The 14,591-nt window shown below is 42.9% G+C and overlaps 1 protein-coding gene across 2 annotated transcripts in view; it reads left to right on the top strand.

Moving 5' to 3' along the window:
- LOC131110063 (zinc finger protein 385C-like) overlaps nt 1–14,591 on the top strand; it is a 43,305-nt gene that overhangs the window by 21,369 nt on the left and 7,345 nt on the right. The window contains exons 1-3 of one of the 2 annotated variants that reach the window (XM_058062752.1): nt 4,926–5,647; nt 12,545–12,696; nt 12,769–12,876. In XM_058062752.1, coding sequence (XP_057918735.1) covers nt 5,260–5,647; nt 12,545–12,696; nt 12,769–12,876 — 648 coding nt within the window. In that variant the 5' untranslated portion in view covers nt 4,926–5,259. Of the gene's footprint in view, nt 1–4,925; nt 5,648–12,544; nt 12,697–12,768; nt 12,877–14,591 lie in introns of those variants that run through there. The other variant, XM_058062754.1, reaches the window with a different exon arrangement.

The raw sequence follows: 14,591 nt of genomic DNA, 5'->3' as shown, positions 1-14,591 counted from the left end.
TAATACAGTCATTAAGTTTCAAAAATTCATAAATTAATTAATTGATCGCCGTCTTGTGGTTTACTATAGCCTATTATTAGTCTAATCAAATATTGCAATACATTCATTCATTCATTCATTTTCTACCGCTTATCCTCATAAGGGTTGCGGGGGTTGCTGGAGCCTATCCCAGCCGTCTTCCGGCGAGAGGCGGGCTACACCCTGGACTGGTGGCCAGCCAATCACAGGGCACATATAGACAAACAACCATTCACACTCACATTCATACCTATGGACAATTTGGAGTCGCTAATTAACCTAGCATGTTTTTGGAATGTGGGAGGAAACCGGAGTACCCGGAGAAAAGATGGCAGAGGGTGGAATCGAACTCGGGTCTCCTAGCTGTGTGGCCTGCGTGCTAACCACTCAATCCAGAATACAGTCATTAAGTTTCAAAAATTCATAAATTAATTAATTGATCGCCGTCTTGTGGTTTACTATAGCCTATTATTAGTCAAATCAAATATTGCAATACATTTATTCATTCATTCATTCATTTTCTACCGCTTATCCTCACGAGGGTCGCGGGGGGTGCTGGAGCCTTCGGGCGAGAGGCGGGGTACACCCTGAACTGGTGGCCAGCCAATCACAGGGCACATATAGACAAACAACCATTCACACTCACATTCATACTCATTCATTCATGGACAATTTGGAGTCGCCAATTAACCTAGCATGTTTAACAGAGATGGCCGAGGGTGGAATCGAACCTGGGTCTCCTAGCTGTGTGGCCTGCGCGCTAACCACTCAGTCCATATTACAATCATTCAGTTAAAAAAATTTATAAATTAATTAATTGATCGCTGTCTTGTGGTTGACTATAGCCTATTATTAGTCTAATGAAATATTGCAATATCCTAGCTGTCTTCGGGCGAGAGGCGGGGTACACCCTGGACTGGTGGCCAGCCAATCACAGCGCACATATAGACAAACAACCATTCACACTCACATTCATACCTATGGACAATTTGGAGTCGCCAATTAACCTAGCATGTTTAACAGAGATGGCCGAGGGTGGAATCGAACCTGGGTCTCCTAGCTGTGTGGCCTGCGCGCTAACCACTCAGTCCATAATACAGTCATTAAGTTTCAAAAAATCATAAATTAATTAATTGATCGCTGTCTTGTGGTTGACTATAGCCTATTATTAGTCTAATCAAATATTGCAATACATGTCGTGTAGTATTCTAGTATTCACAGTTCCCCACAAAGTGTCATAGCCCAAATTTTTGCCCTTTTTCTTCTTAATCTGCTGTGCAGGATTATTTGGTTAAGAAAATATTGACTCCTGTTGCCCCAAATGTGCCAAGCGGGTACCACAGCAATAGTTGTGTATATATAGTAGTATTACCTTCCGAGACATATTAACAGGAGAGTAAAGACTTATTTAGATATTTACAATGTGTATCGGGCATGTATATATTTACTATTCTACGAGTGACGCTATTTTCTCCACACCTGTTTTGACAAGCGGCCATAAATCACCCTCAGTCACCGCCATTACTCCGAAGAAAGAATCTGTAATGAGGAACGCCGGCCAATAAAATGGCACATCTAATGCTGATTTACGATGCTGTCTCTTTCTATAAGCTCAACAGCCGTATTTAGCCGGTGCGGGGCAGCACGGCACATAAAATTCAATTAATGTCACGGCCACTGTTTAGTGTCTACCTTATTTCAACCTCATTTTGTCATCATCACAACCTTATTGCCGTTTTTATGTGTCGGATAATAGGCTTTGTCCGCTGTCACTCAGACTTAAAAGTTTTCCACGGAGTTTGTGCGGATTTGTATGCAGGACATAGATTCTGGAATAGTACTAATACGGAATATAAAAGTGTTCTGTTCAGCCATTTTGATATTTTTAATACATTCATTTATTCATTTTCTACCGCTTATGTATCCTCACAAGGGTCGCGGGGAAAAAAATTATAAAAAAAAAAAAATCATAAATTAATTTATTGATCGCTGTCTTGTGGTTGACTATAGCCTATTATTAGTCAAATCAAATATTGCAATACATTCATTCATTTTCTACCGCTTGTGTATCCTCACGAGGGTCGCGGGGGTGCTGGAGCCTATCCCAGCTGTCTTCAGGCAAGAGGCGGGGTACACCCTGGACTGGTGTCCAGCCAATCACAGGGCACATATAGACAAACAACCATTCACACTCACATTCATACCTATGGACAATTTGGAGTCGCTAATTAACCTAGCATGTTTTTGGAATGTGGGAGGAAACCGGAGTAAAACCCATGCAAACTCCACACAGAGATGGCCGGGGGTGGAATCGAACCCTGGTTTCCTAGCTGTGAGGTCTGCACGCTAACCACTCCACTACCGTGCCACCAAGTACAGATACAGATACAAATAAACCGATATTGTACCATCCTCACGAGGGTTGCGGGGCATGCTGGAGCCTATCCCAGCTGTCTTCAGGTACACCATGGACTGGTGGCCAGCCAATCACAGGGCACATATAGACAAACAACCATTCACACTCACATTCATACCTATGGACAATTTGGAGTCGCTAATTAACCTAGCATGTTTTTGGAATGTGGGAGGAAAACCGGAGTACCCGGAGAAAACCCACGCATGCACGGGGAGAACATGCAAACTCAACAGAGATGCGGAATCAAACTCGGGTCTCCTAACTGCGTGGCCATGTGCTACCCACTCGTCCACCGTGCAGCCCCAGATCAAACTATTCATTTTCTACCGCTTATCCTCACAAGGGTCGTGGTGGGTGCTGGCAAGGTACACCGGAGGAAACCGGAGTACCTGTAGAAAACCCACGCATGCACGGGGAGAACACACAAACTCCACACGGATGGTGGAATCGAACGCGTGTCTCCTAGCTCTGTGGCCTGCACGCTAACCACTCAGTCGCCATGCAGCCCCATTTTTAATACAGTATTTTCCAAGGGATAACTTCCCAAAATAGCCTGCAATAAGTGAAATTTGTTTTTACATTTATTTTATATATATATATATATATATATATATATATATATATATATATATATACTTAAACAACATTTCTCATAAACACACAAAAATGTTCAAACCTTTGTTTGAATTTTAATTATCAACCTACAAGGTTAGACAAAATAAATTATTACGTGACAATTATTTCTGCAAGCCCCCCTGCTTTGTTTCTATTTCTTGGTTGCGACAGCCAAATGGGGACAAGCCAAGTCAATTAAGGTCACGATTAACATAATTCGGGTTGCGTGACGATTACGCCACCTTAATAATACCCATTCCCTTCCCGCAGCTGAGCGAACGTTGCCTTTATTTTGCTGCATGGAAAGGCTAGCGTGAAAGAGGTTTAATGGGGATCTTCAGTGGGGGTCTCCCTTTTCAAAAGGGAATGGAACAAACCATTTTGATCTCCTCTAACACCTTTTGCTAGTGCTGTGTGAGTTTTCATTGACGAGACTGAACGAAAATGTTAGTGTGTAGTCTATGAGATGTTTGAAATGTATGATAGTTCTGGTCATTGTGTGACATCTTTTATTGGAAAACTAGGTTGCAGACTGTTTCTTTAGCCGTAGCATTTGCAATGGCAAACAATTACTGAATAATTACTAATTAGGACTGGTGGCCAGCCAATCACAGGGCACATATAGACAAACAACCATTCACACTCACATTCATACCTATGGACAATTTGGAGTCGCCAATTAACCTAGCATGTTTTTGGAATGTGGGAGGAAACCGGAGTACCCGGAAAAAAGATGGCCGAGGGTGGAATCGAACTCGGGTCTCCTAGCTGTGTGGCCTGCGTGCTAACCACTCAGTCCATAATACAGTCATTAAGTTTCAAAAATTCACAAATTAATTAATTGATCGCTGTCTTGTGGTTGACTATAGCCTATTATTAGTCAAATCAAATATTGCAATACATTCATTCATTTTCTACCGCTTGTGTATCCTCACGAGGGTCGCGGGGGTGCTGGAGCCTATCCCAGCTGTCTTCAGGCGAGAGGCGGGGTACACACTGGACTGGTGGCCAGCCAGCCAATCACAGGGCACATATAGACAAACAACCATTCACACTCACATTCATACCTATGGACAATTTGGAGTCGCTAATACACTAGCATGTTTTTGGAATGTGGGGGGAAACCGGAGTACCTGGAGAACATGCAAACTCCACACAGAGATGCCCGTGGGTGGAATCGAACTCGGGTTTCCTTGCTGTGTGGCCTGGCTGCTAACCACTTATCCACCGTACAGTCGTGTTTTTAATTAAACTTCGTATTTTGGTTATTATAAGAATATATGCTAATGTACAGTATATATCAATACTCTTATTTAATGGGCTGATATATCCGTTATCGGTCAATATATCGTATATTGGCTGACATACTGGATATCGTCATTTTTAAAAAAATTCATTTTCTACCGCTTATCTTCACGAGGGTCGCGGGCGTGCTGGAGCCTATCCCAGCTGTCTTCGGGCGAGAGGCGGGGTACACCCTGGATTGGTTGCCAGCCAATCACAGGGCACATATAGACAAACAACCATTCACACTCACATTCATACCTATGGACAATTTGGAGTCGCCAATTAACCTAGCATGTTTGGGGAATGTGGAGGGAAACCAGAGTACCCATGCATGCACGGGGAGAACATGCAAACTCCACACAGCGATGGCCGAGGGTGGAATTGAACCTCCTAACTGTGAAGTCTGCGCGCTAACCACTCGACCGCCGTGCAGCCCAGATTTAAACAAAATATCAAAATTTTCCATTCTAACCTAGAAATGATCGTTATTGTGTGTAGCTGCTCTATAGGAGTCCCCAACTCAATACAAGTGACCAAAATAAGCATCATAGATTGTGAGGAAGCCTAACTCACCCCAGTTGTTATCAGTCTGCATAATTAACATAGAGTGTGGATATAATAATATATTCTAATGAATCAGAACCTTCTAATTTGCTATATGGACCACAACAATGTCACAGTATGGCTGACTTATGATGAAAAAGTATAATTTCCTCTTTTTAAATAGTTTGCCATCAATTTGCCATCATCACTGCCTAGTGGCATCAACCCTGTAGCATTGAAACAGTGAAAGACTAATAAATTATCGCTATTGTTTTGAAGTCATTCCTGGAAGGAAAGACATTATAGTGGAGTGTCCTTAGGGGAGCATGCAGGTGGGAACCCTGAATAGGAAGAAGGAAGAAGGAGGGCTTGGATGAAGGATGTTCTCGCTGTTAATAATCAGTCTCTTTCTCACTTCCCCCCCTTTCTCGCTCACTCTAGCGCTCTTTCGCGGTCTTACATGCTCACACACAGAAGAATACACACTTGCTCTTCAGACACACTCGGCATCGGGACCAGCAGAGCATGACGCTTTTAATTGCGCCACGTACATCCCGACTTTCTTTACTCGTGCCACTTTGAATCACAGCCACAATGTGTCACTGACGAGAGGACTGTCATTTCATTTCTCCGAGATTCCAAAGAGGAGTCGCACTGTCGGGATTTATCTAAATTCCCTTGATGGAAGGAATTCTGACAAGAGAAACTTGAACACGGAAAAGAGAGCGACAAGCGGAATCATTCCTAAACGCGTGGAGATGCTGTTAGGTAAGACCGCTTACCTCTTGAAAAAAAAACAAACGGAACAAATTCTTCATGGAAAACTGTCATAGTTCCTCCGTTTATTCCAAACAATCCCGCACTTTTCCCCGCCTGTGTGTGATTGTGATTGTGATTGACTTAGAGGGCGGAGTCACGTTCCCGCCAGCCATCTGCCTCTGCGTCACTACTAGATGCGGCTCATTTGTTTTGATAATTGGCCCCACTTATAGGGGGCCGAGTACAGCGCCATTCCCAGATGTGACAAGTCACTTTAAGGAAAGGCGTCCGTGTCACGGTGCAGATTGCTGCCAATTATTCCAATGTCTCCCTGAGGAAATATGACCAGATTAGCTCGCATAATTGCAGTCTGTTAAAGACAAAGGCGCCGTGCGTGGGGAGTTTTTCACTCATTAATGTGTATATCTTTTCAACGCAATGCTTATTTTACTTTTGACTTTTTAAATCATAATTTGTTCACGTGGCTGTAAATGACATTTTAGCGCTTTTGGTGGAGTCCCGAAGATGATTGAGGAGTGACCAGGATGGATAGGATCAGGAACTAATGGTGGGGTATAGTATAAAAACAGCACCACCATGTGGTGTATTTAACAAAAAAAAAAATCATAGCAAAAGTGCGTGATTTGATGCATTTTTACCTTTTTCTGTGCAGTCGTTCAATAGTGAAAAGTTAGCTTAATTTTAATCAACTTAAATTTTTGATTCAATAAGTGCTTGGCTGAACAGTGAGTGTAAGATGACTAAAATCGTAATCGTAAATCGTAATACAGTAAACCTCGGATATATCGGATTCAATTGTTCCCACTGGTTTTGTCCGATATAAGCGAAATCCGTTATATGCGTATACCGGAAAATGTCAGTTTTACGCATATATCGGATTTATATCCGGTATATGCGTAAATCGGATTTTATCCGTTATAAAAAGGCACTTCCTTGACTATGTTTCCAATGTACCTGGACGCGCAGGCAACGCTGCAAACGCTGCAAATGACGTCGTATAGCGGCCTGTCACGATTCGGCGAATCGGAGCGCCACGATGCGGCCATCCGATATATGCGAGGGAAATTTAATGGAAATGCATTGGAACGGGACTGGAGATTTTGTCCGAAATAGGCGAAATCCGTTATAAAAAATCCGATGTATGCAATGAATTTTTATTGGAAATGCATTACAGAAAAATCGGTTCTTTTTTATCTGTCCGTTGTGAGCGAATTTCCGATATATCCGAGTCCGATATATCCGAGGTTTACTGTACCAGAAAGGTTATTCATCGTCGTACCCAGAAAAAAATGATTACGTTTGATTAATGTTCATGTTAAAGGTTAAATAACTGTTAATAGTTATCCTCCCTATCCATGTGGAAGTGGTAAGTTTTTGGCTATTTAAGTTGAAAGGAAATAACTTGAAGGCTACCGTTTAGGTCGCTAGATGTCTAGTTTGCGAGTTAGCATGTGTCTCAAGACCCTGCAGTTGCGCAATATGTTGTAAATAAAAAGTATAAATGTGACTATAGTCGTGTTTTGTCATGTCTCCAGTGGCCCCCAGGTAAATTGAGTTTGAGACCCCTGGTCCATATTTGTTTGTATACAAAAATATACATGATGAAGATGCATAGAAACTTTAATAAAAACGCGTCTTAACACCGTCCTTGCATGAACTGTGTGTGATTACACTAACATAAACACACACAATCAGATTACAGGAGCTTATTTGAATACATTTGCATAGAAAAGGGTGTGATTCCGCATTTTCAAGCTTGCACGCAGCCTGCCCAGTTTTTACTCTAACAGGCCCAATCAGTTGACGTCGAGTGTTGACAGCGTGACTTTGATTAGGCAGACTGATAACAACTGGTGTGAGTTAGGCTTCCTCACAATCTATGATGCTTATTTTGGTCACTTGTATTAAGTTGGGGACTCCTATAGAGCAGCTACACACAATAACGATCATTTCTAGGACTAGTTCACATTGCAGAGTAGGATATAAAATCTTTATATTTTGTTTAAATCTGGGCTGCACAACGGTCGAGTGGTTAGTACGCAGATCTCACAGCTGGGAGACCAGGGTTCAATTCCACCCTCAACCATCTCTGTGTGGAGTTTGCATGTTCTCCCCGTGCATTGCGTGGGTTTTCTCCGGTTACTCCGGTTTCCTCCCACATTCCAAAAACATGCTAGGTTAATTAGCGACTCCAAATTGTCCATAGGTATGAATGTGAGTGTGAATGGTTGTTTGTCTATATGTGCCCTGTGATTGGCTGGCTGGCGACCAGTCCAGGGTGGACCCTGCCTCTTGCCCGAAGATGGCTGGGATAGGCTCCAGCACCCCCCGCAACCTTTGTGAGGATAAGCGGTAGAAAATGAATGAATGTATTGCAATATTTGATTTGACTAATAGGCTATAGTCAACCACAAGACAGCGATCAATTAATTAATTTATGAATTTTTGGAACTTAAAGACTGTATTATGGCCTGAGTGGTTAGCACGCAGGCCACACAGCTAGGAGACCAGAGTTCGATTCCACCCTCGGCCATCTCTGGCCGGGTTTTCTCCGGTTTCCTCCCACATTCCAAAAACATGCTAGGTTAATTAGCGACTCCAAATTGTCCATAGGTATGAATGTGAGTGTGAATGGTTGGAAGACACTGGATCAACGGGCGTGCCCCGGGTACAAGCCGCCCACTCCCCTCACACTGTTTTGTTTTGTTGAAGACTTCATTGTGTTAGCACAGAGCAATGGCTTCTAGGTTTGTTCATGTTTGAGGGAAAGTGAACTTGTCAAGCGATCGGCAGAAGTGGTTGGAGTTGCAGATTCCACATGAAGAGAAAAATATGTTACTTGGTCATGTTGACGAGTCGGTAGCGTGAGCTCTAAGTAGCAATTTATCAGTGTCCTATCTGTCTTTATTTTATATAAGTAAGCTGTTTTCTGTGTAGCATTATAGAGTGTGCATACTGATGCCGGATGCAAATTACAAACTCACAGATGTCTTGAGTCCCGCCCCACAAGACCCAGCCGTAAGAGCGCCCCATCGCCCTCCAACCCCGACCAGACCCCACAGGGGCAGTTCGGAACCGGGGGCCACACAACTGGGGGCCCATCAGTACTTCACAGAACAGTATTTTCCATCTGTATTTTATCCTCCAGTATCACTAAAATGTCACCCTGCTTAAAGTCGACTCCATAGGCGGATAAGTCATTTAACATTTGGTTATTTGTTGAAACTCTCAAAGAAGCTTGAGAAATGAGAGTGAGCCTCCACCAGGCCGTCCGTGTTGGTGGAGAATGATGACAGAGAACCTGACTCAGACAGATGATCCGAGGAAATGCATTCACCGTGAAAACAAACCAAAGCAGCCTTTCCTACTGATGCTTTCGGGCTCTGGCTCGCCGCTGCGAAAGCTTCTTATTTCCTCTTTTTTTATTCCCTTTCCCGACGCTCCATGCTGTTTCTCTCTGCACAATTGTTATACGCTACTGAGTCACCAAGAAACTAATCTGGGAAATAATAGAGATTAAGCTTTTCTCGCAGTTTTTTTTTTTTTTTTTTTATTGTCCTCATAATCTTTTATACCCGCTTGAAATGAGAAAGGTATACGCTTTTGTGACCCACACCTTCTTCCGGCATAGAAAAATGGAACAAATGCAGATTAGTGACTCAAAACCATCAGTTATTCCAACCGGGGCCGCATACGGAAAAGTTTAGGATGCTGAATTTTTATTTTGGAAAACGACTAAAAGAAAAATGTTTACGTATTTAAAGATAAAACGTTGTGTTAGCTTTGTGTTTCAGCACAGCACCCACCACAGGAGATATGTCATATTACACATATCCGCATCGGAAATTGAGAGTTGGACAATATCTGCAACAGCTGTGGCTGTAGGCAACCTTCTGATGTTTTTTTTTTTCAATTTAATGCCATAAGATTCCTGTATCTACATTTGGAGAATAATGAGTGGTGAGGACCCAGCAGCTTTATTTACCTTAGCATTGCAATGTTTGTTTTTACTACAAAATAGACAGCTGGGATAGGCTCCAGCATGTCTGCGACCCTCGTGAGGATAAGCGGTAAAGAAAATGGATGGATGGATATTCATTTTCTACCGCGTATCCTCACGAGGGTTGCAGGGGGTGCTGGAGCCTATCCCAGCTGTCTTCGGGCAAGAGGCGAGGTTCACCCTGGACTGGTGGCCAGCCAATCACAGGGCACATATAGACAAACAACCATTCACACTCAACATTCATACCTATGGACAATTTGGAGTCGCTAATTAACCTAGCATGTTTTTGGAATGTAGGACGCTTATCCTCACAAGGGTCGTGGGAGGCAGGGTACACCCTGGACTGGTGGCCAGCCAATCACAGGGCACATATAGACAAACAACCATTCACACTCACATTCATACCTATGGACAATTTGGAGTCGCTAATTAACCTAGCATGTTTTTGGAATGTGGGAGGAAACCGAGGGCAGAGGGTGGAATCGAACTTGGGTCTCTTAGCTGTGTGGCCCGCGTGCAACCACTCCTCCGCCGTAGATACATTGGGTGCTGGAGCCTATCCCAGCTGTCTTCAGGCGAGAGAGAGGCGGGGTACACCCTGGACTGGTGGCCAGCCAATCACAGGGCACATATAGACAAACAACCATTCACACTCACATTCATACCTATGGACAATTTGGAGTCGCTAATTAACCTAGCATGTTTTTGGAATGTGGGAGGAAACCGGAGTACCCGGAGAAAACCCACGCATGCACGGGGAGAACATGCAAACTCCACATAGAGATAGCCAAGGGTGGAATTGAACCCCGATTTCCTAGCTGTGAGGTCCGTGCGCTAACCACACATCCACCGTGCAGCCCATGGATGGATATATGTGATTATATTATCCACCATCCACTGCTAACATGCCAACTTTAATTAACAGATTATTTTTGAAGTAAAACCCACTTCCTAGCCTTTTCATTATGAGTTAAGTGCCACTTCTGGCTTCATAAAGTCCCACTAGAATGAGTTCCTATTTCTAAAAAGCCATCAAGGCCTGCCAGTGTCGCACATTCCCGACAAAGAGCAGCTTAAACAAGTGTTACTAACAAGCTGTCCGTCTGTCCTTTTTCAATCTGCCGCCATGACGCTCTTGTGGAAGTTAATGCAATGTGGACTCATGGTGCCATGGAGTCACAAGTGCCTCTTGACATTGTGCAAAACTACCGCAGATGACGGCGGGCTTTTTGGTAAATTCGGTTAATTAAACATCTCGCCCAGCTGCACTATGTGACTATCAGCAAAGGAGATTAATGAGATTCATTTCAGATTTGTGTATGAGTGGGAATCATTGTCCTCGCACAGGAAGTCATATTGACAGGGAGATTAGGCCGAGTGGAAGGTAAATCCACCCATCTGACTTTTCACTCTGATTCACTACAACAAAGATGGTCGTTAGAGATCCCTTATGATGCTTTTTAATGATGTTCTAACACTGACGTGGCCCTGAAGTCTGTTTAGGAGCAGCAAACATTACAAAAATCATCTCTGTGTTGCACGGTGGTTAAGTGGTTAGCACGCAGGCCACACAGATAGGATACTCGGGTTTGATTCCTCACTCTGGCATCTCTGTGTGGATCCTTGTCTCTGCTACCTCCGGCTAACATGTAATGTCCCAATGATGTACTCGTTTCTGATCCTATCCATCATGGTCACTCCCAATGAGATCCTCAGCATCCTCATCTCTGCTACCTCCGGCTAACATGTAATGTCCCAATGATGTACTTGTTTCTGATCCTATCCATCATGGTCACTCCCAATGAGAATCTCAGCATCCTCATCTCTGCTACCTCCGGCTAACATGTAATGTCCCTTTAATGTACTTGTTCCTGATCCTATTCATCCTGGTCACTCCCAATGAGAACCTCAGCATCCTCATCTCTGCTACATCCGGCTAACATGTAATGTCCCAATGATGTACTCGTTCCTGATCCTATCCATCCTGGTCACTCCCAATGTGAACCTCAGCATCCTCATCTCTGCTACCTCCGGCTAACATGTAATGTCCCAATGATGTACTCGTTTCTGATCCTATCCATCCTGGTCACTCCCAATGTGAACCTCAGCATCCTCATCTCTGCTACCTCCGGCTAACATGTAATGTCCCAATGATGTACTTGTTTCCGATCCTATCCATCCTGGTCACTCCCAATGAGAACCTCAGCATCCTTATCTCTGCTACCTTCGGCTAACATGTAATGTCCCAATGATGTACTTGTTTCTGATCCTATCCATCATGGTCACTCCCAATGAGAACCTCAGCATCCTCATCTCCTCTACCTCCGGCTAACATGTAATATCCCAATGATGTACTTGTTTCTGATCCTATCCATCATGGTCACTCCCAATGTGAACCTCACCATCCTCATCTCTGCTACCTCCATTACATGTTGGGCTAACATGTAATGTCCCAATGATGTACTTGTTTGTGATCCTATCCATCATGGTCACTCCCAATGAGAACCTCAGCATCCTCATCTCTGCTACCTCCAGTTCTGCTTCCTGTCTTTTCCGCAGTGGGACTCTCTCTAGACCAAACAACCACAGTTTTGTATACCTTTCCTTTCATTTTAGCTGAAACTCCAGTCTACTTTTAGCTGAGACTTCCATCACACATCCTGCCTGACAATAATTGAGAGCCACCGGTCTATACGAAGGTCACTGTGCACTGTAAATGATGAGAAATCTGGCCAGTGAAAATGAAGTGTGATGAGCTTAGCGGTCGCAGGGAATTATTTATATGAGAGCGTCGTACAATCAATGCTTAACAGTATTCATTTTGTTTGTCAGCAAGGCAAAGCTATTTGTGTTAACAATGTTTGTTGTGGTCCATGTCACAGGTGCACTATCCCAGAACCAGGTCCACCCGCTCCTGGGTTCTCTGCCTCTGTCGGGCCGAGCAAGCCTGCAGCCACAGAACCGCCTGGAGCACTTCCTGCCGCTCAGCATCAGCAGCTCATCGCCCCTCAGCCTTTTTCCTAATTTCAACACGGTGAGCTCCAACAGTCCATGTTTTCATTTTTGGACCTAATATCAAAACGTGCGCTGTTGTTGTTTTACGCAGATGGATCCGGTGCAAAAGGCGGTCATCAACCACACCTTTGGCGTGGCCCCGCCCAGGAGAAGAACGGTCATCTCCTGTAATATTTGTCACCTGCGCTTTAACTCGACTGTGAGTCTGACACCCGTCTATACATATCACCTTCTTGTAATTCGTGGTGCATTCAAATGCACATTCATACTGTACATGGAGCACATTTCAAATGGTCTACACACTTAAATATTCCTCAGGGAGGCTTTTCTTATCTGTAAAATCTGTATATTTCAGCCATGTTTCTGCGTTCTGCAGAGGAAACCAATCAGCGTCGTTCTCTCCTTATCACACCTTTTTATTCATATTCGTTTAGCTTCCTATTCTTATACATTTTTAGACTTATTTGCATTTATATTGTTAGCTTTGCAAGAATAGCGGCTACATTTTTTTTTGTGAACGGTGCAAGTTAAGCACAATTACTTGGCATTCTTATACTTTTTTTTTTGTCTTTGTGTCCTCGCTGTAGGCCCCTAAAAAATAAATCGTTTGCTAGCTAACAGGCACTCTCCTCCTCCCCCCCTCTGTGCTAACTGCAGCCGAGATGAGTGCTGCTGCTTGACGGCAGGCGTTGGATGCCGGTTTGCAGGCAGGTATCAGGTGCCAACATGTACTCCGGGTACTATGTATGAGGAGTACTGGTGTGTTTTAGCAATACTCTTTCTGTCCTATGTTTTTTTCTTCTTACTATGGTGGCACATAGTAAACTCGTACTACACCTGCATCCCAGACGAGTATGCAGGTGGGCGCTGATTCTTCCCTTCTGAATCTAGAACGTCACGCTGAATGGTTTGTGTGGAACAACATTCAATGTGCGCCGGGCGTCCAGTTTGTATTTTCGCTTAATGTCTGACGTGCAGCAAAGACGATAAATAGTCGACATGATTTATTACTAGTGGTGTCACAAGATATTCGGGTCACAACACGAGACGATACATGAGATTGGGTCCACAAGAACGAGACAAGATGAGATTTTTTAAGAAAATTACAATGAAAAAAATAATATACACTCTTATGCACTGTTTTGTGTATGCTGGCCGGCCCCGCCTCCACCCACGGAGACAAAAAGACAACTGTACGACTGTTGTTCTAACTGCGGAAACAATGCACAGTGAATTCTCTTCCTTCATACATATATGACAATACACAATATGAAAAATAATCAACCTCATTGTCATTTATTATGTGAGTAAGTAATAATTTATATCTTGTGTGCATACATTGTATTTAAAAAAAAATATCTTGTCACGTTTTAATCTCATGAGCTCTTGTGACACCCCTATTTATTACACAATTGACACTAGCTAATTGATGAGCTAGGAGGTACAACACCATCAGGCTTGCTCTATTCTGTTCTTTGCTAGTTGGACAACATAGTTATTCAGCGAGGGACACAGGAATCGGGGGGGGGGGTGCTGTTTCACGCTCCAGAGGCAGAGTTGTAAGGAAGAGCAGTCAAAGGTAAAAATGAGTATTATAAGGCCAAGTTACAGTATAGGCATAATAATGAACTATTGCTAAGAATTCTGTCAATCATGCAGCTATAGGCTGTAATGTTAAATTGTGTTATTCAAAAAGAAATGGATGTAGTTAACACTTTTAAGTGAGTAAAGTCATTTTAATAAAGTAACTATAAATCTGTCCTTTAAAAAAATAATATATAAAATATTTATTTAATAAAATATGTATTTAATATATTAATATATATAATTATATATATTAATGAATATAATTAATTCATTTTTTATAATTTAAAAAATTAATATATTTTTTATAATTATGAATATATTAATATT

The sequence above is a fragment of the Doryrhamphus excisus genome, chromosome 22, assembly GCF_030265055.1.
Source record: "Doryrhamphus excisus isolate RoL2022-K1 chromosome 22, RoL_Dexc_1.0, whole genome shotgun sequence".
NCBI classification, from domain to species: domain Eukaryota; kingdom Metazoa; phylum Chordata; class Actinopteri; order Syngnathiformes; family Syngnathidae; genus Doryrhamphus; species Doryrhamphus excisus.
The sequence above is the reverse complement of the archived record's forward strand: the minus strand, read 5'-3'. Positions and strand labels throughout refer to the sequence as shown.